This window comes from Eptesicus fuscus, chromosome 13 (genome assembly GCF_027574615.1).
Source record: "Eptesicus fuscus isolate TK198812 chromosome 13, DD_ASM_mEF_20220401, whole genome shotgun sequence".
NCBI classification, from domain to species: Eukaryota; Metazoa; Chordata; class Mammalia; order Chiroptera; family Vespertilionidae; genus Eptesicus; species Eptesicus fuscus.
This window is the reverse complement of record NC_072485.1, coordinates 24,513,397-24,540,482: the sequence shown is the minus strand read 5'-3', so window position 1 is coordinate 24,540,482 and position 27,086 is coordinate 24,513,397. Positions and strand designations below refer to the sequence as shown.

Here is a 27,086-nt window from a genome sequence, read left to right as displayed (position 1 = left end):
GTGGAGGATTTTATAGCAGTTGAAAAGGTGAGTTCGGTCCTGGTTGGATAGCTCAAGTTGGTTCGAGTGTCATCCCACTATGCCAAGGTTGCAGATCCAATCCCTCGTCAGGACACATACAAGAAGCAACCAATAAATGCATACATAAGTGGAACAACCAATCAATGTTTCCCTCTCTCTCTCTCTCTCTCTCTCTCTCTCTCTCTGTGTGTGTGTCTCTCTCTCTGTCTCTCTCTCTCTGTGTCTCAAATCAATAAAAAGAATTTAAACAAAAGGATATGTGGGAACACCTGTTTACTAATTTCACAAGGTTAATGTTACTATTAAGAGTGTCACCTATCAGAAGACCTGCTTGGACAGTCTCTAATGAATAGTTACACAGTTTGTTTGCAATTAAAACATCAAAATGCTGGTTGTTAAAATTAAAATGTTTTGCAAATGGTTTGTTTCCAGTACATTAAATACTCCTCTGAGACTTTTCCACCCTATTAATTTACCTCGGTAGTACAAAGGTAAACTGCAGCCAGCCACATAACTATTACAAATGTCCAGATAGGTGGAATGAAAAATGAGGTTTCACAGTACTAGTAAATATGTTAAATTTAGAACAGAAAGAAAGCATTGAAGTATGTGAAAATTAACTTGAAAACGTGTGATATTTCTTTAAAAAGTGTTGTCAGTCTTCTGATAACATTCAAAGCTCTCCATAACAAGTGATATTTTTCCCAAGAATATTTTAAATTAGGTTTTAAAACAATGCTCCTACCTAAGACCTTGTATCAATCATGGAGCAAAGACATTCTTAATGACCTGGGTACCTACAAAGCACACACGTGTTCTCAAGCCTTGGCACATCCTCCTCTGAGTCATTTGCACTTCATCCATCCTCCTGATTTCATCTGTCATGTGAAAACAGATGTAGAAACAAATCATTTCCAGTGAAATCATTTCTAAGGGGAGTGCGGTGGTGGTTTTCACACCTCCAGGGTGTGTAGGAATTAAACAACTTTACAGTGTTCATTCAAGTAAACAGAAGGAAACAAACTTTCAGTTGCCTGGTTATTAAATGTTCAGACATTGTCAGAGGTGACCACTCTAGAGACAATAAGGTTTCCCTTTTGAACGTAATCAGAAATAGCACCCCAGTGCTTTTAGGGTTTTTACCAAACATAAAAGATAACACACTGTTTTTTATGGGTGCTGTGTCTGTTTAGTGCAAGCTCTCTGCCAAGCACGTCATCTGTATTGTTTTGGTACCAAAAGCATTTGAGGGAGAACTACTATCCCCATTTCATAGATGGCAAGACTGAGGTCAGAGAAGTTATGTAACTTGTCTTTGCTCAGAGAGCTAAGAAATAGCAGAGCCTGAATTTAAACTCCCATTTACCTTGTTATGTTAGCCTTCTGTCTCCTTATTCTCTGCTACAGATTAGGTATTATAACTTTTTCCAACTTCTCTATGGGAATCTTATTCGTCATTTAAGGCCTAGTAAAAATACAACTTATTCTCTTATCTTTTCCAGGCGCACAATTCAGCATTATCTTTCCTTCTTCAGGGTACCCCGAGTTGTCAAGGACATGCATGAGATCACACCTTGGATCACAGTTATTTGCCTGTGTGTCTGTCTACCTCAGGGGGCTTGTGTTTGTTGCATGGAGGCAAACGTGGGGACTTGCATCCTCGTGCCTTACCACTGTGCCTTCTGTCCAGTGTGATTCTGTGGGGAATGTGTGTAGCATTACCTCTGCTCCAAGAATGCTTTACCTCTGCTGCAAGAATCCTGGGGGCCAGGTGGAGCTGGGAGAGGTGTAAACCTCAGGCAGTACAGGAAAGTGCGCTGGAAGGAACAAGCCAGACTGTAACTGACACAAGCCAGTGTTTTAGGGGAGGACACAAAGCCTGTGTCAGATCTAAAAGAACACACCTGGTAACCACGTAGTGGACTCCTTTGCTGGGAGGATTTAGATAGAGCTTTGTGGAATTCAGTGAGGACAGGCAGGAGACTGTGTGCCATTGTGTTGGCCTTGAAGTTCTTTTGGATTATAAAACTGAGTGATTTTCATTGTGGAAAAACTAGACAAGTCAAAATTAATTATTACAACCCTATCACCCAAGGAGGACTACAGCTGTACAGACAGTGATGCTCACCCTCGGCTGGATATTAGAGTCACCTGGAGCTGTTTATAAATCCCCGTGCCTAGACCTCCCCCGATACCTAATCATTCAGAGCCTCTGGGTGTGGGACCTTGGCATCTGCCTATGCTAAAGCTCCCCAGGTAATTTCAACACGCAGTCAAGTTTGAAAACCAGCAATGGTCTAAGGTCCAGGTTCTCAAATGGGGTGTCCTACAAGGAGGCTTCAGTTCTGCATTGCTCACCTGCTCCCAGGTGCCGCTGATGCTGCTAAGCCGTGCCACGCTTTGAGGACCGAGGGTATCTGCTCTTCTCGCAATAACATTTAACAATTCATGGATGAAGGATTTCTTATGCATACGTCTTTGAACTATTTACTTGAACTGTGAGCATCCGTGCCCTTATCTGCCAGATGACAGGGGATGTGGTAGACATTTTACAGTGTTTGTTGCCCAAATGTCTAGACACATTTAAGGGAACCTCAGAATGGAAACGAGGCAAGATTAGACCCTTAAACACATATGATACTCCCGGCATCATCTTTGGAGCTTATAATAAGAGTAACATCCTGTGAGCATTTAATACGTGCCAGGAACCAAGCTAAGCATTTTAAATCGGTTATTTAATTTAATAAGCCTCCTTTTACAGAGGAGGAGGCTGGTATTTAGAAAGCTAAGTAACTTGCTGAAAGCACAGGCAGTCGCCTAGGGGTGGGGCTGGGATGTGAAGCCAGGCAGGCTGATGCCAGAGCCTCAGTCTGGTTGGCATACTGCTCACCAGTGTACCAGGATGCTTCTCAGACCAGATCATCTCTAAGACCCATCCAGACAGTGTAATTCAGATTGCAGGACACTTTTTCTTCCTTATTTTGATCAACCAGGATTTAGAATTATGCAAAAAAAAAAAAAATCTTGGCAGAGAGAGAAGGGGGGAGATGTGCACCGTATTGCACATCCGAGCGCACACGTCAGTGGCATGTTCATGGCACCTAAAGGTGGCATCATTTCATACTCCATCCTTAATATTGGTTCACCATCTGTAGCTGAACTCCTCTGAAGAAATCCATATGGCATTCAAGGTTTAGCTAAAATCGCCTGGAGACTCATTCAGGTGCATGAATACTTCCCCATCTCGGCAAAATCAAAAGGCAGAGCCGCAGGGCTGTGTGAGATTTGCAGGAGAGCCATGAGGATTGGTGCTGTGGAGAGGAATTGAGGGGAGGACATACGGGACTAGTGAAGTATTCTGGCAACATTAAACTCACAGCATCTCTGGTCCTAAGCTGTGTGTGTGTGTGTGTGTGTGTGTGTGTGTGTGTGTGTGTGTGTGTGTGTTTCAGGACCAGAGAGAATTATTCAGAGGAAAGGCCTTTGGAAAGATTCTCCACCATTCTTCTTCATTACTTATTACTCCTCCTCTGTTCGCCGTTATCTTATCCTTCCCCCTGACGGCCGTTGCCTTGACCCAGTTGTCCCTCATTGATCTAGTCTACAATGGGTGGCACAATGAGGGACCAGAGCTCGCCTGCACCTCAGAACTCTCTCTCCGGGCTGTGGGCAACTAACTCCATCTGCTAACTGGACCCCCAGGGGAAGTGCCAGGTGTGCCAGCATCAGCACTTTGCCTTCACAAGCTGGCTTTTCCCTTGGCTACCTGTAGCAGCTACCGAATCCTGTGTCCAAAGGGGAAAGCGTTTCTGGCAGAAGAAGTGACGCCTGTGATTTCCCTGCTGCAGAGGCAGGACGTGGCGTCCGTGGCTCGCAGAAAAAGAACGTGAAACGTGCCTGTTACAGAAAAGCAACAACCCCACAGCACGTTTGACCCACAGGGTTTTCAGACTTTGGCTTAAGGTGCCCCCTCACTTACACCGTTTCAAAGCTTCTGTGAGCATCTTGGAAGTAACTATTTGTAAAGAAAGTTTGAGTTGCAGGCGTAAGCTCCCTCGGTGGTTTCCCCTTGTCGGGTTTTCTTAAGTAAATTTAATAGCGGCGCTGCGTGCTCAGCCGAGCAGCTCCAAGTCTTTACACCTGCTGAAACAGCCCTTACTTAAGAAGCATGTCTTCTGGGGCCAATTTCTAGAATCCTGTTCTTAACCCCCTCATAACTGATGTTGTAAGTCTTTTATATTTTTTTCTTTCGTATTATTCTTTCCTTTTCAAACGAGCATCCTATGGTCTGATACCACCCGTTACTTAGTATTTTTAAAAATGAGCGTAATACGTGTGTTCCCTTCGACTGTAATTTTTTCTACCATCCTGAATTTGCATTTACCGTGGCCCTTTTATTCTCTCTCTCAATTCATTGTACAGCCTTATGTCCATGTGTACATACGGCAGGGAACATTTTAAGGCTTCCTGATGGGCTAAAATGAGAGGTGGAAACAGGTTCCAGAAGTTATCATCTTAGAGAAGAGACAGTACATTCATGGGAATGACTAAAGTTTTTATTTTCCTCGTGAAAACCATGCACTCGGGTTAAGTGACATTTTTACTTTTTCTCTCTTGAGAAGTATGCACGTGGGTGTTCAGTGTTGATTTTGTGGGTAAACAAAAACTAGACGGCAGGCCCTCTTCCTGCCCAGTGACCTCACACGGCTGGACTCCGGTCCATCAAGAAGAAAGTGGTGAGAGTAGGAAGAAGAATCCTGTCCTTTCCATGTTCTGATAGTTACACGTTTTACGCTGAGGAAACTTTGGGACGTTCCTAGGAGAGGAAACAAGGGCCTAGAGAAAAGATGTGATTGCTGTAATCGCATAGCCAGTTACTGACAGAGTTGAGACTGGGACCCAGGTCTCCTGGCTCCTAAGTGGATGGCTTTTGCCACCACTCTGCATCCTCGCCTGCCAGGGAAAGAGGCAAGATGCTTCAGAGTTTCTGCGTTTGAATCCTTGCTCAGTCATGGGAGACCTTGTGCAAGTTATTTACCTCCGTTTCCTCCTATAAATGGAGTCAGAACAGTTCCCACTTATCTGAACTGTTGTAAGATTAAATGAGAACACATATGTAAACCGTTTAGTATAGTGCCTGGTACATAGTACTCAAAGGTTGGACACTACTATATTAGTATTTGCCCACCTTTCCCTGTAAATTAGATAGATGTGGGAGAATGGTGGAATGGCCCTGTGCATGACATTAAAGAATAAAAATTTTAATCAGCAGCTGAAAAAAAATTTTTAAAGGCTCTCAGGAATTATTCTAATGACCTCCAACTATCAGCATGGAAGAGGGTGTCCAAAAATGGGGAAAATATTAAAATCATTCAGAGAATGGAAGAGAGCGTTCAGATAATGTTGAGTCCCATGGCTTGGGCCCATTATGGCCTCTTTATAAAACAATATTGAGAATTCTGGGAGACTGCCCCCATGTCACCATCATTCAAACATGTTTTGCTTGATACCTACAATGTGTCTGGTTCTATGTTAAATACCAAGAACATGAGATGAATAAGATCTAGTCACTACCCTCTTGTCTATATACTATCTGGAAAGATTGACTCTTCAACAAATAACTAGAGCCAACTATTGGGTGATATGACGGCAGTATTTATATATTCGGCAAATGTGACAGGCACGGATCCATGCTCCTGAGCTCCACTGGGGAACTACCAGTGTCTGCCTTGCTGAAACCATGAGGGGGATTGAGACAATAGTAGAGTCACATGCAGCATGCTAGCGGAGAGAGGGAGACCGTTGAGCTGTCTGGAAGGAGGGTGAGGGGTTTACTGGATAGCTGGGGGGAGGCGTGGAGAAATGGGATTTGAAAAAGACAGAGTTAAAAGCACTAATTGTGGTTCACAGGGCTGATAATTCTAGTTTTATTTTTAAGACAAACCCAGCTTCCATGGGTCTCGGAAAATCGTGCTGAAACAGCTAAGAACTACACGGCTTCAAGTAGCACTTAAAGAAAATGTGAATGTCACGGCAGTAGATTACACAGCTGCGACCCAGGACACCCGTGGGGAGGAGGAGCCGGGGAAAGATGTCATCCTACAAGTACCACTCCTCTGACAGTAGCTGCTGAGAACAGCCCGGGTCCCCTTGGAACAGGCAGCCACATGTTCAGGCTCAGGCTGTGTCTCAGAGCGACGGTTAGACTCCTCCGTCTCCACAACAGAAAACCAAAAGTGGCCGTTTTTAAAGGAATTGCACCGTCCCAGCCATGTGCCCTCCCGCCTTCTTTACCGAGTATCAGTCACTGGGGACTGGACTCACCCCACTTCCTGAACTGGAGGTTTGCATATGTAATTATATCAAATGATGTGTTTGTTTCTATCTCCGAACCACATTCAAAAGCTTGCCCATGATTTATCTTTGAAATTCAATTCCGTCATGTCAGTCCCCAATTTACTGTGCCCAATGGGTCTGCAGTTACATGCGTGATGTAGATGCCTGTCTCCTGCAGAGATTGCAAGGAGGTTGCCTTCCACAGTGATGAATCACAGCAGTTGAAGAGGGAGGTTGCTCTCCTTCATCCTTTTTCCTTTTCTAAAGCCCAGCTGCATTCTGCTACAACAAAGTTGTTAAAAATGAAGATGCAGCTTTGGCGATTTCGACTAATTCCTCTGGACTGTGAGGGATGGCTCACTGCATTCCTTTCTGACAGTAAAATACACAGTGCTGCTGAAGCATCATAGCTCATCCTAAGTGTGTTCCTTTAGTCCAGCGATTTTCAACCGGTGTGCTGTAAGAATTTTTAAAACATACAATACCTATTTAGTCAGGGGCACTGACCTCTTTTCCCCTAGATTGTCAAATAAAAGAAATGGCACCAGTCAACACAACATTAACCGTTAGTGTGAATGCCCTGTCTTGGACCATAAATATATAGGTCATATAATAGAGTTGCATCTTATTGGTCATGCTGCATAAGAAGGTTGCATCTCATTGGTTAATTCTCGGTACCAGAAATCCTTATGTACATCTATAGACACCTGATTTTTTTGAAAAGTTACTTTGGAGCCAAAAGGGGAAGTAATTAATATCATTTTTATTATTGTTGTTACTATTATCATTTGCAAATCAATCAAATTACACCTTTTTTGCCAGGTTGGCAAAACATGTTTTTTTGGTGTGCCACGGAATCTTAGTAATTAGTTTATGTGTGCCATGAGATGAAAAAGTTTGAAAATCGCTACTTTAGAAGGAAGAAAGCTTTTTCCCCTTTTTGCTTAGCTGGCCCTGGCTTGATGAGGATTATTTTTATCAGTGCAAATAACTACCAGTTGCGGCTTTAACCCAAAATGTTTTGTTCGTTACTTTTATGCTCCAGATCCCCATGGACAAACCTGATCACTCTCTTCCTTCCAACCCCTCTTCATGCCTGATTCCTAAATAACTCACTCACCCCATCATCCATTCATCAAGTATTTTGAAATGTCTGTCTTCTCCAACTAGAAAGACTTGTTAAAATCTAAAAGACAGAGTTATGGTCCCCTACTGATGTATAATTACATAAACTATCACTCACTCATTTACAGTATAAATTCAGTGTTTTTCAGAATACGTATGGAACGGTGCAACCATCACCGTAATCTGTAATTTTAACGTATTTTCATTAACACCCCCCCACAAAGAAACATTGTGCCCATTAGTCGTCAGTCCCTGTCCCCAAGCCGACCTCATCTGATTTCTGACCAATTAGACACTTTTTTCTTATTTCTGTGAAAATAAAGGCAATACAATCCCAGAGACCGGAAGCCTACAGAAGCAGGCCTGCCTTTCTTCTAGGAGCAGACGTTGCTTGCCTTCCTCACAGCCCCATGTTCACTGTTGTGAATGCTGTTTCAGACTTTCCAGGAAGCCTGTAGCTTCCTCTGTTGGCTGGTAAATATGTGAAAAACACATCTTGGTGAAGGTATACAGATGGGAGGGCAGTCACTGCTCTCTCAGTTGCACATGTGCTTTGTTAAAATGCGTGACTCTCCTAAAAAATTACCCTAAGAATGATCAGGGGAGGAAGCTGGCAGTGAGCTGTGAACCCCTGCGAGTAGGACCTGAAATGACACGAGTGTCCTCAGGGGAACAGAGGGCAAAGGGCTCCTGGAAGAGCAGCAGGCAGACAGCAGAGTGGAAGTGACAGCCCTTCACCCATTCAGAGCCTCAATATGACGAGTACTTCTCATTCCCACGGAGACCTCTCACTGAGGATGCTCCCGGAAGAGGTGAAAGCCCCCTGCCCCCTTTTGAGAAGACAGTTACTTCTCACTTGGAAAGAGCCTCTGTGACATAGGACCTAATAGAACAGAATAGCCTGAAAATGAAGGCATCGTATTGGTGTGTTAGATGTCCCCTGGTGTGACCACATCGACCCATAGTCAACATGAATCAGGGAGCTGTGCTCCCTTTTATTCCTCTTTTATCACCCCACCCACTGGTGCACTCACGCATCATCTCCATCTCCCCCTTGCACACCCCCAGGCACACACTGAGCCCAGGCGTCTGCTCCAGAGGCTAAAGCAGCTCAGTGTACTCCCATCCTGCATGTGGCTGAGCAGAAAAATGAATATCAATAAGAAGTCATAGTGAGATTCAGCAAAGGATCGTGGGATGTGACGTAAACCTTCTCTTAAAATCAGTGGGCCTTCTCAGGCATCACCCCAAGAGATTCAGATGCAGTAAATGGGGGATGGAGTGGGACATAGAATCTAATTTTTGAGTTTCCCTTAAAGTTCTGATGGGGAGCTGGAAAAGAGAAGTTACTGATTCTCTCCCTTACAGTTCCTGATAACACAACCTTGAACAGTTGCTCATCTTTGTATCTGAGAGTCAGGAGCATCTCACCATTCACAGAGAGAACCTCAGTCAGTGGCTTCCAATAAATGCTAACGGCATCTGCCCTCTGCCCACCATCATATACTTTCCTTACACACTGAGCAGTACCCTCCCAAGCAAACATTCTAAGTCTGTAGTAAAACTGAAGATTAAAATGTAAATACTATCTCTCTTCCACAGCAATTTTTGTCAACTGAGCATTAATGAAGTTCCCATTCTTTGTTTTAGGCCAGGAGCTAGGTGGGCTTATGAATGAAAGACAGGCCCTTCCCATGAAGGAACTGTGTCAACTTGTCTTTTGGGGAAATGCAGACATTTGAGCAAAGGATGATCATAGAGGGCAAAGAACAATGGTGGTGGAGGATATCGGTTCTGTTGGGACACGTCACATGGTCACCTAACCCTGGCTAACACCTGAGCTAACAGCTGACCTACATTTGAGAAGTCAGTGGGCGAAGTAATGAAGGGGGGCACATTCCAGAAAGAATTCACAGAAAGGCAGGCCATTTGTGCAATGGGAACTTAGATTTGCCTTCATAGGAGTGTAGACAGGTGAGAGTGGAGGGGAGGGGGGTAGCTTGTAAAGAGCCCTGCTACTCGCAGTGGGCTTTTATTTTGAAGTCCATTTATCTCCTGGGGCCTCTTCTTGGCTTTCTCTAAAGCCTACCATGTACTCCCACCCACCACTTCTGTTTGTAAAATAAAAGCTGGAGGTCGTGAGATCCTCAGCCAACCTCAGTAGGAGAGCTTTTCCTTATGCCACCTACTTTGCCAACCTTGGGAGTCAGCTTTTCAAGGGATTTTACTCTCGGCGGCGATTTCCTGTCAATCAGCATATGTCATGAAAACAGCCCAATCCATAAATCTCTTGTCTTTAGGGACATTGTAGACTCAAGAAATGCAATGTAAGTTTGACCTCCTAATTGCCACTTGACAATAATAATAATAATAAAACCTGCAAGAGACAAATTGGTGCAATAAGCTGGGTGGCTGAAGGCTTTGTCTTCTCATTCCCTTTTCTTTGTCTTTATACTCAAATGGGCGATTCATTTATGAGAAACACCATTCAAAGGAAAGATAGATATTTCCCAGGTGGGACTTATTTTGTGTGAAGATTTAAACACATAATAAAAGATAAAATTACACTGTGAAATCTTAGGTATGTGAGTTATTAAATTTGCAATAATTTTGTGTACAATAGTTATTACAGAAATAACCTTCTTTGTCAAGTTTAACAAAAAAAAAACAACCATTATAAGCATAAAAAAGTTAAATAAGAAAGTGCTGTTTCATAGCCTGAATCTAATCTGCATCAACAACATATTAATTGTTCAAGAACTCTAAACTCTTTAATGAGGTTCCTACTGTATAATTTTAATCGTATGCAAATAAATCATTGAAATTCCTTCTTATCAGAAAAACAATGGTTCTTCAGTGAGTTTTTATATCCCCAAAGTGATTACATTACCTGAGGTAAGCAAAACCCCAACACAGTTTTCAGGTTTTCTTTGTAAATGTTATTTTGCTTTAAGAATAAGTCTGCCCTGGCTGGTGTTACTCAGTGGTTAGAGCGTCGGCCCTCACACTGAAGGATCATGGGTTTGATTCCTGGTCAAGGGCAGGTACCTGGGTTGCAGGTTCAATTCTCGGCCCCTGGTCAGGGTGTATGGGGGAGGCAACCCATCCACGTATGTCTCTCTCCTCCTTCCTCCATCCCTTCTACTCTCTCTAAATATCGATGGTAAAAAAATCCTCTGGTGAGGATTAACCTAAAAATAACAGAATAATTCTGAAGATTCCTAAATTGCTTATTCGGAAATAAAAGAAGGAAGAATTCTGAGACTATCTTATTGCCCCTGGGACTGGAAAGCTACAGTTCCTCATCACCTTTGCTTTTTGCTTTAACTGGACTTGTTTCCCACACTCCATGCCCCAGATATTTAAAAGTCAAATATTCTCATTTCTACGCAGGTCTGATTACAACCACTTCAAGGAAACTGGATCGAGAACAACAGGCAGAACATTTTCTGGAGGTAAGCGCATACAGGGAACTGGCATTCGTTAAAACGGACTTCCACTAAACTTCTTTATCCTTCCACATGAACTCTAACTTGACTGCCTCTGACCACTGGCCTGCACAGTGAAGGTGTTCACCTGGGGCTGAGGGGTTCTGAATTTGGAGATTTCTCGGGCATAGCGCTGCACGACGCCCGGGTGCCCAGCAAGGGTGGCAGAGCAGCCTTTGCATTCTGCTGAAAACAAGCAGGTGCATGGATGTCTCTTCCTTGACTTCAGGCTCCTTGGTCAACTAGCGGCAAAGAGAGTTCAGGAACGGAGCCCTCTGAGCCTCAGCTGCAGAGTGAGAAGGAGCGGAGTGCTGCCCTGAGAGGGAAGGGCGTCATTGGTGAAGTGCCTGGCTTTGTTCCTCTTTTCCTTTTGTCCTTCTTTCTGGGAGAGGTTTGAGGAAGGGAAGGCTGCGAGTTGATTCGCTGCCCGAGATGACTTTTCTGAAACTATAACATGCACTCCTATAATTCATTAAGACAGAAACAGCAGAATTATAAACTATAAGAACATTATTCCTGGATGGGGAAAAGAAACACCAGAAGGAAAAAGATAGAAAAATAGGCATGAAAGAGCTTTGTGGAACAGTCTTTCTGTACATGTCTCAACTATATTTATTGGGAAGCCTGAAGTCTGAGTAGGATGTGCGACATTGTGATTTAGGTATGATTGTCTGGTACGGAACAGATGACAATGCTTGGAAGTTAGGGGTTTGTTGAGGTGTTGCAATGTGTCTATGCTTTGAAGATGATCTGTTAGGCTTTAAGAAACACTGGAATTCACAGGTCCTCTTGGCATACACACATGCACATGCACACAGAGACACACACACTCACACACACACTCACACACACACACCCCTCAAATCCCTGCTGTTCTCCTTTAAATCAGTTCACTTGCAATGACATAAAAAGAACAGTGGACTAGGAATCAGTGCCCTTGGGTCCCAGAACTGCACTGCCATGATTGGCGTGAAGTCTCAGAAGCTGTTTCATTGCCCTGGACCTCAGTTTCCCCTACTGTGAAATGGGACAAATAATTACTACCCCGTATACCTCAAAGCATCGCTATTAGGATCAAATCTTACATTTTTATATCACAGTTTGTTTAAAACTCTTAAAGCATAATGTACATAATAAAGGATCATTATTATGATGATGCAGCATCCTGATAACCCTTTTAAAACATTGCTATCATCTTATAAAGATGAAAAACTCCAGGCTACCAAAAAATAATAATTCTAATTTTTTTTTTCAAAATTACACTAATGGGCTGTGGTATGTACCTGGTCCAGAATTAGAGAACGTTTGCCAGAACAGTAACACTTTATATTATCTTGTGTTCCTTGCCTTTGCAGCAGAGTCCAAAATTCTGGGGAGTCTGTGTTCTCAAATAGTGGGACCCATTACCTCCCTGCAGGGAAATGGGAGGGGGTCTCATTAGCTGGGGAATCTACCTGAGATCACTTACTGGCTTGTCCCTACAAAGATGGTGTATTCAGGGTGTGTGTGGTGCAGACTGTGACTATACACAAAAACACAAGAGTGTTTTCCAGGTACATGAATATACATCCTTTACAGACTTGCCTCAATACTGACCAAACATTCTGGTTCTTTAGACAGACAATGATTCATCTGGCCCATCATGTCTTAGTGTCTGGTATCATCTGCCTAATGAAGTAGTGTAGTATAGCAGTTAACAACCTCAGAGGGCTATTGGGAGAATCAAATATGAAATCTGTGTAACAATGATAAGAGAGAATCATTGATTGGCTGCCTCCAGCAAGCCCTTTACTTGGGATCAAGCCTGCGACCCAGGTATATGCCCTGACCAGAAATCTAACCAGTGACCTCTAGGTGCATGGGATGATGCTCAATCAACTGAGCCACACCGGCCAGGGCCTTTTACTTTTTCTGAATGGATCATGGAAAGAATATCAGTTTAACTCAGCCCTGCAAAATACATACATACATACATACATACATACATACATACTATATATCTCCTATATAATAAAAGTCTAATATGCTAAGTGTCTGGTCGTCCAGTCAGCCATTCAACCAATCAAAGCGTAATATGCTAATGATATGCTAAGGCTGCTCAACCGCTCGCTATGATGTGCACTGACCACCAGGGGGCAGACGCTCCAACCGGTAGGTTAACTTGCTGCTGGGGTCCAGCTAATCGGGACTGAGCTAGACAGGCCGGACACTCCCTGGAGCCCTCCCATGGTCCCTCTGTGGCTGGCCATCCTCCTGCACCCTCCCCATCCCCGATTGTGCACCAGTGGGGTCCCTGGGCCTGGCCTGTGCCCTCTTGCAATCTGGGCTGAGGGACCCCTCCCCTGAGTGCACGAATTGCGTGCACCAGGCCTCTAATATATATATAATTCAGATTAGTGTTCTGCACACACATTTTTATATCTGCTGATACATGTGTCATTTGTAAGTACTATGTGGGGGTGATTAACCTCCTGGAGAGCCTTTAATTGCTAAGATAACCCTATGCTCCTTTTAAACTCCTATTAACCTCTGGCTCTATTTTATATTTCTCTGTCCCAATAAAATTAAATTTCTCTTCTTGAAAGGACCCATTTAGAAGCTGACCTGGAAGGTGCTCTTATGAATAAGTAACCAGGAGGACATTAATGATTTGTTTGTAGTTTGCAATCCTCATGATAGCAGGCACTTTGTGCACTGCTGGGTGTCTGCCTGAACATGGATTTAAGATATTTAGCTTGACCATGTATGGGCTGTAAGGGTTTTTGAGTCTGTAAGCATTCACCTTAAATCTCTGACTATAGGAAGAAAGTTATTAACAGAATCCAAGGGACTTGCAAAAAAAGCAAGAACAACAAAGAACTGTAAAAAAAATTCACAAGTATAGCTTACATTTCTTAGGTGAATTCTGAGCTTTAAACTCTTGCCTAATTTGGAAGTCTGTTATGTGAAAATATTGGTCTGATCTTCTCTCCCTCCCATAAAATGCAAAAATGTGGAATTTTCAGCTCACTTATTCAAAGTCATATACATAACTTTATAGCCAATTATGATGATAGTGGAGGTAGAAGCCTAATTCCAGCAAATAGATGCAGGAAGTTGATAATGGATGCATAAACTAAATAGTGAGTTAACATTTTAGCTTAGTGGTTGTGACTTCAGCCCTGATTACCTCATTATCAGAGATGGCAGCTGTGAAATAAAGGCACTAATTTTTTCTTATAATCACTTGTACAGATTGTTTCCTCACCTCCTAAATTTAAACTCCTTGTGGGATTGAAACTTGATTTATCAAGCTAGTAAATGGAAGTGGTGTGGGAAGGGCTGGATGTTAAATTCAGGCAGGCCTGAGATGCTATTTTGGAACTGCTCACAGGCTTAGATAGGCCACCGGACCTCTCTGAACCCCCTTTTCCTCGTCTGTAACAATGCCTAACATAGGGTTGATATAAAGAGTATATGAAATGACAGGTAAAAAGTGCTCAGGATGCTGCCTGTTAGACAGTAAGTGTTCCATGAATGGTGGTGGCTGTTGTCAGCACCAAATAAATGTCTTTCTCATTGCTGTATTCAGAGCAGCCAGACCCATACCTGAAAAATGGGAGGCACTCAATAAATGTCCTGTGATTGAGAGATTAATCTAAGAGACCTTTATTTTACCCCTAGATGAGATCATGAGTGGGTATTAGCATACTGTAAAGTGCGTGAGCTCAGAGACAGAAGGAGTGGAAGGCACTGCCTCTTTCCATTTGCTTGGATCCTCCATTTCCTCATCTGTAAAATGGAGTTAAAAATCCCGACCTCATGGATGAACTGCACAAAGGGCCTGGCCCACAGAGACACTACTAAGCCATCCTCTGTCCCTCCCTCTTTCCTACCCCCTCCCTTTCCCCCTTGTCCTCAACAAACATCTTGTCAGCTCCCTTTCTTTTTTCAGTACTGACCCCAGTAGTATGAATAGCTTATAGCAGTTTCACTATTCTTAAAAGATATGTCCACTTAAATAACTCTATACTGCTGGCTTAATTATGTGTGAATCTTTATCTTGCTTGCTGAAAGAGTATTAGTTTGCCTCCCTTTTGATCTTGAAATGTTTCTCTGTTCAGGGCTGGATGGTTCTGATAAGAGAACAGAGAGATTATTTTATTTGCAAATCAAAAAGGATGACAAGACACAGTAACCCGTATAAAGACAAGAGGGTGAGAAATGATGTTGTGTGTGCATATAACCTGAAGTAGCCAAGAGAATGTGGTGATGTTTTATAGCGCAGTTGGTATAAATAGCAAAACACATTACCGAGGAGTACACTAGATCTATAGGGACGTAAGTTATGTAGTCTCTGTCCCTTTAGCATACTCATCCATAACCATCGTCCTGGGTAAGAGGCACCTCATGTGACTGTTTTCCTGTCTGAAATTCTCATCCCTTTTTACAGTTTATTTTCTGAGGAAAAAAAAAAAATACTGCCCTTTGCTAAGTTTTTATAACATTTCCTCCTTGACTTAGGATGCAAATTGATTTCTTCACTGAGTGCACTCGTTAGCGGTTTCTTACTTTGATAAGCATCTGCTTTGGAAATGATGGTAATGTCTGGTGCTGAAGAACCGCAGGCCTGTTTCAGCCCATTAAGAAGTCCACATCTTGATCATTTAACTGAGAGAAATGGAATTTTCTCTCATTGGGTTCCTCTTTCTGACACCCTCAAAAACTTTGCAAGAAGTACCAGCAGGCCCTCAAAAAAGATGGATATGTGTGCACATAAACAGCACCTGTCACAGGCTCGGGGCTCAGAAGGAGAGTTGGGCATTACTTCTGCTTTCAAGAGCTCCCAAGAGAGCATGGCAACCCTCTCTTCCAGGTCTCTACCTCAAGGCCCACACCTTTTCAAGCCTTAGTTGTTCATATTCATGTTGTATCAACATGGAAACTCACTTTTTTCCCTCCTGTCTTCAAAGCTTTATCAAATGCTTATTCTGGGCCTGGCATAGGGGTAGGCAGTAAGGTTCTGTTACCGAAGTGAGTGTTTTTCTATTTGCCTTTCATACTGAGGTCTTTAAAAGATGAAACTGTTGGTTATTCATGAGCTACTACAGTTAGCTGGTGTCCTGGAATCAAGGAGCTGATTTTCATTCACATCATCCAAACTGCTTCTCTCCCATTATATAGATACTGAGACTGAGAAAAGAGAAGAGAGAAAGGTCCAAGGTCACACAGTCACTTCATTAGTGTCCCGTGTAGGTCTTCCTTCTTCATAGAACAGATACGGCCTTAAACATCCATCAGCATATTGAAATGTGGCAAATTGAGTCATCTTTTCCCCACTGTCATTTTCTAATAGATTTACCAGGCGGTGAGTGATCAGCATACACGTGTCTGGAAAGAGGAGGTTTTCTCTTATTCTCTTTGGTTGTCCATTCACAACTCCCTCAGCTGCTCCTCAGCACCTACTGCTCTCTCCTTCACTGCGCACCCAGCTCTGGACAGGGGATCTCTCTGCTGCTGGGCACCTCCTGGAGCTCCAGGACAAAGTCCACCTGAGAGGATGCTGTGCCCACACTGTGAGTACCAGCTTGGACTCCAGCAGAAGAAGGAATATAGACCAGATGTTATGGGCTGAATTGTAAACCCCCCCCCCCACACACACACACACACACACAGTCATATGTAGATGTTCTAGTCCCTAGTGCTTCACAATGGGACTTTATTTGGAGTCTTTAAAGAGGTAATTAGGTCCTGGCTGGGTAACTCAATTGGTTAGAGCAGTGGTCGGCAAACTCATTAGTCAACAGAGCCAAATATCAACAGTACAACGATTGAAATTTCTTTTGAGAGCCAAATTTTTTAAACTTAAACTTCTTCTAACGCCACTTCTTCAAAATAGACTCGCCCAGGCCTGTGGTATTTTGTGGAAGAGCCATACTCAAGGGGCCAAAGAGCCACATGTGGCTCGCGAGCCGCAGTTTGCCGACCACAGGGTTAGAGCAGCCTCCCAATACACCAAGGCTACAGGTTTGATCCCCAGTCAGGGCACATAAAGAATCAACCAATGAATGCATCAATAAGTGGGACAACAAATCTCTCTCTCTCTCTCCCTCTCTCAAATCAATTTTAAAATTTTGTTTAAAGGTAATTAAATTAAAATCAGGTCTTTTGGGTGGGCCCTGATCCAATAGGAGTGGTGTCCTTTTAAGAAAAGGTAATGTGGACCAGACACATATAGAAGGAAGACCATGTGAAGACAGAGGGAGAAGACAGCCATCTACAAGCCAGGGAGAGAGGCCACATAAGAAACACACCCTGTCCACACCTTGACCTGGGGCTTCTAGCCTCCAGAGTGAAAAAATGAATTTCTGTCATGTAAGCCACCCAGTCTTTACCTTCTGTTATGGCAACCCAAAGCAAACTCCTACAGCAAGCCAGACTTCATTTCCTGGCCTGGCCTGCCCCTCCCTTCTCCGCAACCATCTCACAAGGCTTCCTGAGGGACTGAGGCAACCACAATTACAGTCCAGGGGGATAAAACCACCATCTAAATACAGTTATTTCCATGTTCCAGGCTCCATGCTACCAGTTAAAATCTTCACGTAAGTCCCCCTCAGGGCCTACCTTGGCTTCTAACTGGTCCGAGGACCTGCTTTTCTGAGCGCTGCCTCCTCCACAGTCCTCACTGAGGGTTTCCCGCCCATCCTTCCCAGAAACCCTCCAGCTTTACCCATGGGACTTGTTCTAGCTCGGGAATGAAGCTCTTCTCAGAAGCACATTTTTCTTACGTCTGGGATCGTGCCCAGAGAGAGTGTCCGCAGGGCAGTCAGGAGTAGCCTGTGGCACTCCTCGCCCAGTTCAGCAGAGAGCAGTGGTGGTGGCAGTAGTTGTGTTGACAGTGGTGTGTGCACACACATAGGCACGCACATTCGCAGGAGGTGGTCATTCCAATTTCTGCAGAACAGTTCAGGTTGGTGCGGGCCCTGAAGAGCGATCCTTTGTGAGATCCTCCCAGCGGTGTGAATTGCAGCTGTAGTTCCCAATTGGCCAAAGAGTAAATATTGAATCAGACACACAAACGAATTTTTCAAGCCAAATTATTAATTCTCAAAGGTACTTTGTTCAAAACAGAGAGTGCGAGATGCCCACATGGCAGGGCAGGGAATTCAGAGGAGCAGCATGTGTGCGTGGTGGGGACAGAGGGGGAGCATGGCGGGTCTCACCTGCCCTTCTATTTTTTTTAAATATATTTTTATTGATTTCAGAGAGGAAGGGGGGAGAGAGAGAGAGAGAGAGAGAGAGAGAGAGAGAGAGAGAGAGAGAGAGGAGCATCAATGATGAGAGAGAATCATTGATTGGCTGCCTCCTGCCCGAAACCCAGGCATGTGCCCTTGACTGGAATCGAACCCCGGACCTTTCCGTCCACAGGCCGATGCTCTATTCACTGAGCCAAACCAGTGAGGCCTCTCCTGCCCTTCTAAACAGGCTCAGCCAGGGGCAGGTGTGGAAACGTAGTGGGCCCAGTTTCATCAGACAAAATAACAAAGGCGGATTTACATGTCAGATCTCCTTATACTAAATGTTGACACCTCCATTTTTTTAAAAAATGAGCCTCTGATTTGCAACATATGATATAAAGGAAGATTTCTTTGCTGCTTCATAATGTGTAATCCTCTCACAATAAAATACTTCACAGGTATTCTAGAATGCACTGTGTTTCTTGGCACCTCTTGAACCCACACTTTTTCACAGTGTGCCCCTCTGGACTCAGGGACATGTTAGAAATGAGCCCAGAGGTTGGAAGGAGCAGCCTGTGAGGACTTGGTTCAGATCTCAGCTGAGGGTGTCTTCCCACCCCCTCTGCTATGAACCAGGGGAGGGAGGGTGGGGGTGTGCTGTGGGTCCTTGGATTACCTACAGTTTCCTGGGCCTCCTGTCTGCTTTGTCTCCCCCTGGCAGTTCTTCAGTCCTAACCTTGCTTGTCTGTGTTCCCGGTTAGCCTCCAAGTTAAACAATCTGCGGGCACACACATACAGTAGGAGAACTGACTGGAAAAAATCCTTGATGCCATAAATAACCACCTCTAATTTACCTGGTAGTGCAAGGTTGCATTTGCTTTGCTCCCCCTTGAGTCTGAATCCTAATTAGTAGAGCAACAGCCAATGAAACCCCCATTCCCTTGGACCTGGGAGGGTCCTGCCATTCCCTGGCTCTGCATGGAAATGGAAGTGAGCCGGCTTTTGCACCAGGCCCGTGAGAATTGCTCCAGGCGGGTCACCGCTTGCTGAGCTGGGCACCAGGGCTCTGCTTTTGTGTCCACTCCCGAAAGGTTCCCATTGGGGCGCTATGCTGCTCCTTCCTGGGCTCATGCTGTGGGGTCCTGTGGGGAGGGAAGGAGTGGACCTCTTACCCTGCAGGTCTGGTCACATAAATGGCTTGTCCCTGAGCTCTCCGTTGCAAATCTCACATCCTGGAAGCCAGGCTGGCTCTCCCTTGAGTGCAGTGACGCTAAACTGACCCCCTGCCCTGCGCTTCTGAGGCTCCTCTTCCCACGTCCGCCATCGTGTTGCTTCCCTGGTTTATTTTGTGCCGCACACTCTCTGAGCAGCGGGGTGATCCGTCCAGTCCGATGTCCTTTGGGCCCTTCAGAAACCATCCAAGCCTGTGCCGAACACCAGGTGTGAATGACCCAGCTGGGCACTGTAAGTGTGCCTGTGGGAAAAGAAAAATGGAACGGCAGCAGGAGCGGGACACGATGATGCCGCCTCAAGTGCCTCTGCTAATGAAAAGGAAAAGCTGCTTTGGCTTGCCTCCTGCGCGCTGCAGACAGCTTTGAGCAGATGAGCTGTTGTTTCAGGACCTTTCAAGTGACTTGCTTTGGTGGCACATTGGGGGCTACCAGCCTCATCTGTTTGGTGGCAAGACTGGTTCGGTGAGATGCTGAGAGGGTTGTCAGTGAGACGCAGATCACTGAATGGAAGATAAGTTAGGAGAGTCCCATGTCAGAGCCAAGGGAAATAGGTCGGTATATCAGGGCAAATACTACCAGTCCTTTTAAAACTGAGAAAACCCGTGATAAATGTGCTTATTGCATTGTTTCTATTGTAGCCCTATATGGATTTTACAGTTATTCAGTCTGACTTAGTAAGAAATAAAACGTCTCATAAAATAATGCCCTGATTACGGTAGTTCTTTTAAAGTTCACATCAATCTAAAATTTATATCAGTCTAATCTTGTGCCGCAGATGTAGACAGAGATGGTTAAAGCATAGGTTTTGAAGACAGACAGGCAGACTTCACAACTCGCTAGCTTTGTAATCTTTCTCCGTCCAGCTTCTGTACATTAGGATAATAATAATAACAGCTTCTTTATAGGATTTTGTGAGGATTGGCGGGTTGCATGTACATTGCACATTTAAGTGTTATAATTCCTGGCATGCTGCAATACACTTTTAAATATGCTGATAAATCTTAAAATGGGATATGGGGTTAAGCTCTGTGCTAATGTATACTTTGCTATTATGTAATTGAGATAAAAATCTACTTTTAGGATACTACTTTCAAATAAAATAGGAAGAGCTCAATATTTTGAAAGATATCTGAGTACTTATGAATCGCCCCCTTAAGAAGCTTCATGCAGACACTTTAAATTAGGCAGCTAGCACCTGCGGAGCAGGGGCTTCTGACCAATAACACCATGTTCTGAAAAAGCAGGATGTCTTCTAACTTTCTTCCTGTAAAGAGGGACTTAATTTGCTCCTTTTTGTTGTTGTTGTTGACACTATTACAGGTGTCCCCCTTCACACCCCCTCTTTGCCCACCTCCACCCAGCCCCTGACCCCGCTCCCCGGGCCTTCACCACACTGATGCCTGTGTCCATGGGTTATGCATCATGTTCTTTGGCTAATCCCTGCACCATCTTTCATCCAGGCTCCTCCCTCCCCTCCTCTCTGAGATCTCTCAGTCTGCTTCACATGTCCATGCCTTTTGTCTTATTTTTAAGTTGAATGCTGTGAAAACAACTTCTGGTATCCTATAGGTTACAAGATTGCTTCCTTTTTCTCTTCATTGCTTGGGGACAGCCTCTTTGCCACTTGAGAATGAACTTGGCCAAGTCTTATGGTTACATGTTCCATCGCTACCATCCGAGGCCTTGGACCGCTGCTCATTAGGTGGAGAAGAAGTCAGGATGTCAGTAGTTCGACTTAAAGCGGCATTATAGCCCTGCCAACAGGGAGGCAGGGCTGCAATAGATCCTCGTGGAAGGCAGGGATTGGAGACGGGCTTGTGTGGTTTCAGCTAGAGAATATGGTGGGGTTTTCTTTAGCATTTTACAACAGTGGTTGTCATTCCATCTCTATCAGCAGTAGCCAGAACATGCTTGCTCCACCTCGCAATAAAGAATGACAAATCTCTCTGTGCAAGGCTGTGACAGACCTATGATGTGTGCTTTGATAACATGCACAAAACCATTTCCCATCTTCAAAAATGATGCTTCCAGGAGCAACTCATTTAAAAGTTCCTGTCATATCACAAGGACATCAATATGTAAGGAAGAGTGAACTCAATTTCTAACTGTTTGAAGCATGTGTATATACACCTCCGTGAAAGAGGAAAAATTAGAGTCTCTTTCAAAACTCTTCTAGAAATTACATAGTGCTTAGGGTAGGAATTTTAAAACTATTTATTTCTAATTATAGGGTAATTAGAAATGGGTAACTAGGATGTACCAGAAATATGTACTATAGAATACATGTTCATTGTAAAAAAAAAAAAAAGGGGGGGAGAGAGAGATAAGCAAATTTTTTTCCTGTTTCTGAAAAAAATGTAACACTCATAATTTCCCATGTAATAATGATCAATTTTTACATTTTGGAATATAAACTTTCAAAACTTCATTTTGCATTTGTGTATATAAGCTCACACATTACTTATGATTCTGCATAAAATTTGTCAAAAAGATTGAAATAATGCTCTGCATATTGTTTCGTAACCCCTTCTTTTGCATTTATCAATTTATTTTGTGGCATTTTTTATATTAGCCAATTCACATTCAGTTTGTTAGTTTTTCAGTAGCATGAGATTGCATGTGGTAGGGTTTTTAATAATGATCTTAAGTGATGGACGGTCTGTCACTTATTCTGGAAGATTGCGTCCCCTGTTTGCACTCGGTAGTGGGTTCGGTGCCCACTTTCGGCCAGATGTTTACTTGCCCTCTCTTCTGCCTGTGGATCAGCTGGAAGAAAGACCCTGGACATGGGAGGATGTCATCTAACAGGCTGTATCAGGCACTTGACCAGACTGCACACAGATATGAGTGAAATTCCTTCGTTTGACTGGAATTGTGAAGACTTCCTTATGGGATTCACTAACTGAAAGAAAAAATATAGAGTAAGGACCTTTTTACATCAACATCTCTGAAACACTTGGGGAAAAAGACTCCTGCATATTATATTATAGCATGTCATTTGGAAAATTATATCAGAAACCTGAACATGTAAAACCTAAATATGGAAACATAGACAGCTGAAGGTTTTACACACAATGTGAACTACTCCCCTCTCTTCCACTGTAAAATATGACAGCATTGGGCAGCTATTAATATTCGACCTTATAACATTTTCTCATGGAAGGCAAAATGATTCATTGTAAGCTTCTGTTCACAAAAGTGCAAATGAACCCCAGAGAATCATAAAATTTCAGCACTAAACAGTGCCGTAGAAATCATCTATTAGATGATAGACTATTAAATCCCAAATTAAAGATCTGGGTAAATATTTGCCAAATGTGGGCATGCAAGCGGCATTCACATTTGGCATCGCTGTCTGCATTCTGTACTGGTGACAAATTGTGGTGTAAAAAGAGGGACGAGATCCAAACCAAACTGTAGCTGAGGCTTGACGTGTCTTTGAGAGGGCACATATGCCTGTCCATGTTTAAGAGCAAAATCCCACAGATGAGGCAAGTAGACGAGCAGGAAGAAGGGCAATGCCTGCGTGTGCCCATCAGTTTCAGCTTGGAGCTGTGAAGTACAAGGGCCTCTAGAGAGACTTGCATGCACGCCAAGAATAAGTCATCTCTGCTCTCAGAGCGACTCCACTTGCAGACAACCTTGAAACGTGGTTTTTAATCAGGAAGGGCAAGAAAAATAGCATACTTCCATGGTATATCCTTTTTTGACGGCAAAAATGTAAAGAAATATATAATTCATGAATATGTGTCTATTGTGAGGCCGCAGATTACAAGGTCCTTAATGATTATTTTTGTTTTCCTCCTGGCACTGAGGTTATACTTATTAGACTCAACGTGGATTGGGTTGAAAAAAAATGTTTTCCCCTCCTCCCTGTTGCATTTAGACTCAGGTAGGAAAAAATGGATCTCAACTCAGTTACGATTAGTTCCTATCTGGGAGGAGGGTCAGCTATGTAGGCCTGTGCCCAGATATTTCTAACAACATCACATATAATGTTAGACACCTGCCAGATGGCAAAACCAGTCCAGAAACCATAGGAGGCAGCACCATCCATGAGGCTGCTAGTTGGTAAGACAAATCTAACTGGTTCATTTGTCTCTACAGTTCAGCTTCACTATGTCCTCCACAAGGATCACTTGTTCTCAGAAGAATAGAATGTCTCTGTGGTTGCCTAATAAATGGTATTTTCTGGAGATGCCTATATTTCCAAAGGCCAGACCCAGAATATGAGGTTGAAATCAGCACTCTGACCAGTTTACATGTGACACGGCACACTGCTTACCACTACACACAGGTGTTCGGGCATGAGGTCTGACAGCAGATTAGGAAGACAAGCCAGTGGAAAGTACAGCTGCTGGAAGCAATAAGTAGGCCCAGAGATGGACTCATATGATCAGGAATGATGGGTGAATCTTAGCGAAGGGAGTTGCCCTGGACTGCCACAACCCGGGTTTGGAGTCAGAGTTCAAAACCACAAAGAATTATAATCAAAGGGAAAGCATTGTTCCCACTGCTTTTCTGTTCTCTTCTTGATTGTCATACATTTCAATGGCATCCAGATGTTCCATTATTTTAGCTACCAACTTGGGAAATTACATTATAGTTACTTTCAAAGTTGTCAGAACACTAAACTCAACAATGACAGTTTATAACCCATTTTCTCTAAAGTGCTTGATTTTTTTTTTCTTATAACACTGATGGGCTGGCATTTAAATAAAGAAAGTCAGGATTCTGAAATTCAATTAGTTTTTGTATATGCAAAGTTATTCTTTGTGCTCACCCACATGCATATTGGTTCTTATACATACATATTGAATGTATTGTACTTTAACTTCTCCTCTGCTGGTGTCTAGAGTTGTTAAAAATAGGACATTTGATTCATGGTTTTTATCTTTGAATATTTGCACTTCAATTTTAGACTAAACTATAAGTTATTTTGGCTTTCATATGTATGCTTTTTTTTTCAGAAAATTGAAGGCTAGTATAAAAAGGCAATGTTACTAATTTTGAAAACATTTATTTTGTTAGTTTACTAAAAAAACATAATGGTATGTATATCATATTTTACAACTGATTTATTTAAGATGTCCCAGAAAACCCCATTCATAATTTCCAGTTGCAAGGGGATGAAGTTCTTCAGTATAAGCCTACAGCATTCTTATGGTCATTTTGAAATTAGGAGACGTGGCCACATTCATACATGATAACTAGAAAATCGGCCACTTTTAAATTAAACAAAAAGGCATAGACAGCCTTGAGGATACTTTTGAAAAGAGACTATTTCTAACAAGTTTAGTTACAGTGTCAGTTCCTAGAGCAAATGAATGGGCGAGTCCTTATAAGACCATTGCTGTTGCTTTTTTTGTGGAGGCTGCTTGTATTATCTGTCTATACGGTACTTAGCACCCTACTGAACTCGATAAATGTGCAGTAGTGATAATATTATTGCTCAGAACTCATTTAGCACTTTCGCATCTTTTGAGTGTCATGATGTGCTGCCTACAAGGTGCAGGGAATTTTAATTTAATGCTCATTCTGGGGCTTAGAGCTTGGAAGTGTAATGACCCATGTAAGATAATCCTCCACTCCAGCAGGACATTTTTGGAGCAAAGCCATGGGGTTGACCAAGAATTCATTAAAAAGCAGAGAAACTTTACTTCCCACACTAAAATTCAGGAGCTCAGTGTACTGGCTTTTCCAATCTCTGTCCTCTAAGCCATCCACATCATAATCCCCCAACCCAAAGAAAGAGTAATAGAGAAAAACTGAGTAGGTCTTTGGTAATTAAATAGTTCTGACCAACCTCAATCAAACTGTGTCTGTCCATGGTAGAGGTCGAAATAGAAATGGAACAGGGCTGGAACAAGGTTGTGTGTGTGTGTGTGTGTGTGTGTGTGTGTTTTAAATCAGGAAAACCAAATTTGTCCCTCAGCCTAATTCGGCTATCAGTAGACTTTGGAATATCTGTTAGTTTGCATATATATATGTATATATATGTATATATATATATGTATATTTCTCTTATAAAACTCAATTTTCCTTTTGGCTTAATACAAACTATCCACAGAGAGTTTTGATACCAATAATGTTTTTGATACCTGCCACAGTACCTGGCATCTCATAGGCACTCTAGAAATATTTAACTGAATGAGTGAATAAATGATTCATGAAGGAAAATTCCCAGCTATTATAAAAACCAGAGGTTTGGTTATTTTATTGCTTTTTTTAAAAGAGAAAAGTGTTGCGGTTACCTGACAAAATCCTTAACTTTTCCTTGTATCTCATTTGGGATTATAGGGCAATGAGCCTACATTTTAAAAATCTAATTTATCAATAATGTAATAAAATGCTGTGGGAATATTTAATTGTATATTAAATCTATGTAAATAGTTATTTGTGAGAATAGGCAAATATTTGGTATGAGATTTGGTTAACAGACCATAGCTAATACAAACTCTTTATATAAAACTAGTAGCCCGTTTGCACGAAGATTCGTGCAATAGACCTTCATTCACCTGGCTGCGTGCACCGGTTTTCTGCCGGCACTGGGGACCCAGGCCTTGGCTGTGGCCACCGCCTTCTACCTTCTTTCAGGGTCCCGGCTTGGCCCTGGGCGGTGGCCTTGGGCTCGGCCGCACCCAGCGTCCCTGCGACCCGATCGCAGGAGCAAGCCGAACCCCCAGGTCGGCTCGCTCCTGCGATCGGAGCAGGCACCCCGCTGGCGCCCAAGGCTGGGAAAGCCTCGGCCGGCTTTCCCGGCCTTGGGCTCCGCCGCACCCCAGCTTCCCTGCAACGGTTTCCTGGTGGGCGTGGTTGATGGGCGTGGCTTGGTTGGTGGGCGTGGCTTTGGGCGTAGCGAAGGTGCGGTCAATTTGCATATTTGTCTATTATAAGGTAAGATTCTAATATGCAAATAGACTGAATGGCGGAACAACCGAACAACCGGTTGCTATGATGTGCGCTGACCACCAGGGGGCGCGCATGGAACATGGCTGGCGTCAGCATCAGGCAGCAGAGCAGGGAATGTGGTGGGCATCGGCTGCGGTGGGATGGTGGAGCAGGTGAACGGGAGCTCCAGACCAAGGTGGGGTGCTGGTCACTGTTATCAGGACAAGACTCTGGTGGTTACTGAAAATTCTTTGCTCCCATGTCCCATGGTCCCGCCGGGCACTCGCACCTGCTGCCAGCACCAGCCCCGCTCACACCCACTGCCAGTGCCAGAGCCGCTGCTCTGGCACCAGCTCCTATTGCTCGGCGCCATCAGCATGTGCGAGTGGTGGCTGCCAGCCCCGATCTCCCTTCAGGGCTTCTCTACCTCCCCCTGCTTCTGAGGGACCATCAGGGCTGGTAGCCGCCTCTTGCACCCGCTGCCGGTGCCCGGAGCCAGTCCTGATCGCTCGGCACAGTCAGTGGGTGCAAGCAGCAGCTGTCAGCCCAAATTGCCCCTGAGGGCTTCTCTACCTCCCCCTGCTCCTGAGGGGTGATCGGGGCAGCAGCAGCCGCTTATACCTGCTGACGGCACTGGCCCCGCTTGCACCAGATGCTGGCACCAGTCCCAGTTGCTCTGCGTGCTGTCAGCAGGTGTGAGCGGGGCCGGCACTGTCAGCATGTGGGAGTGGCAGTGGTGGGAGCGGGGCTGCCAGCAGACAGGAGACTGGTGGGCC

The 27,086-nt window shown here is 43.8% G+C and overlaps 1 protein-coding gene across 3 annotated transcripts in view; it reads left to right on the top strand.

Moving 5' to 3' along the window:
* FAT3 (FAT atypical cadherin 3) overlaps positions 1-27,086 on the top strand; it is a 528,869-nt gene that overhangs the window by 320,403 nt on the left and 181,380 nt on the right. For all 3 annotated transcript variants that reach the window (XM_008149161.3, XM_028156960.2, XM_054725478.1), the window contains exon 3: positions 10,876-10,937. In XM_008149161.3, the coding sequence (XP_008147383.2) occupies positions 10,876-10,937 (62 nt within the window). The remainder of the gene's footprint in view (positions 1-10,875; positions 10,938-27,086) is intronic.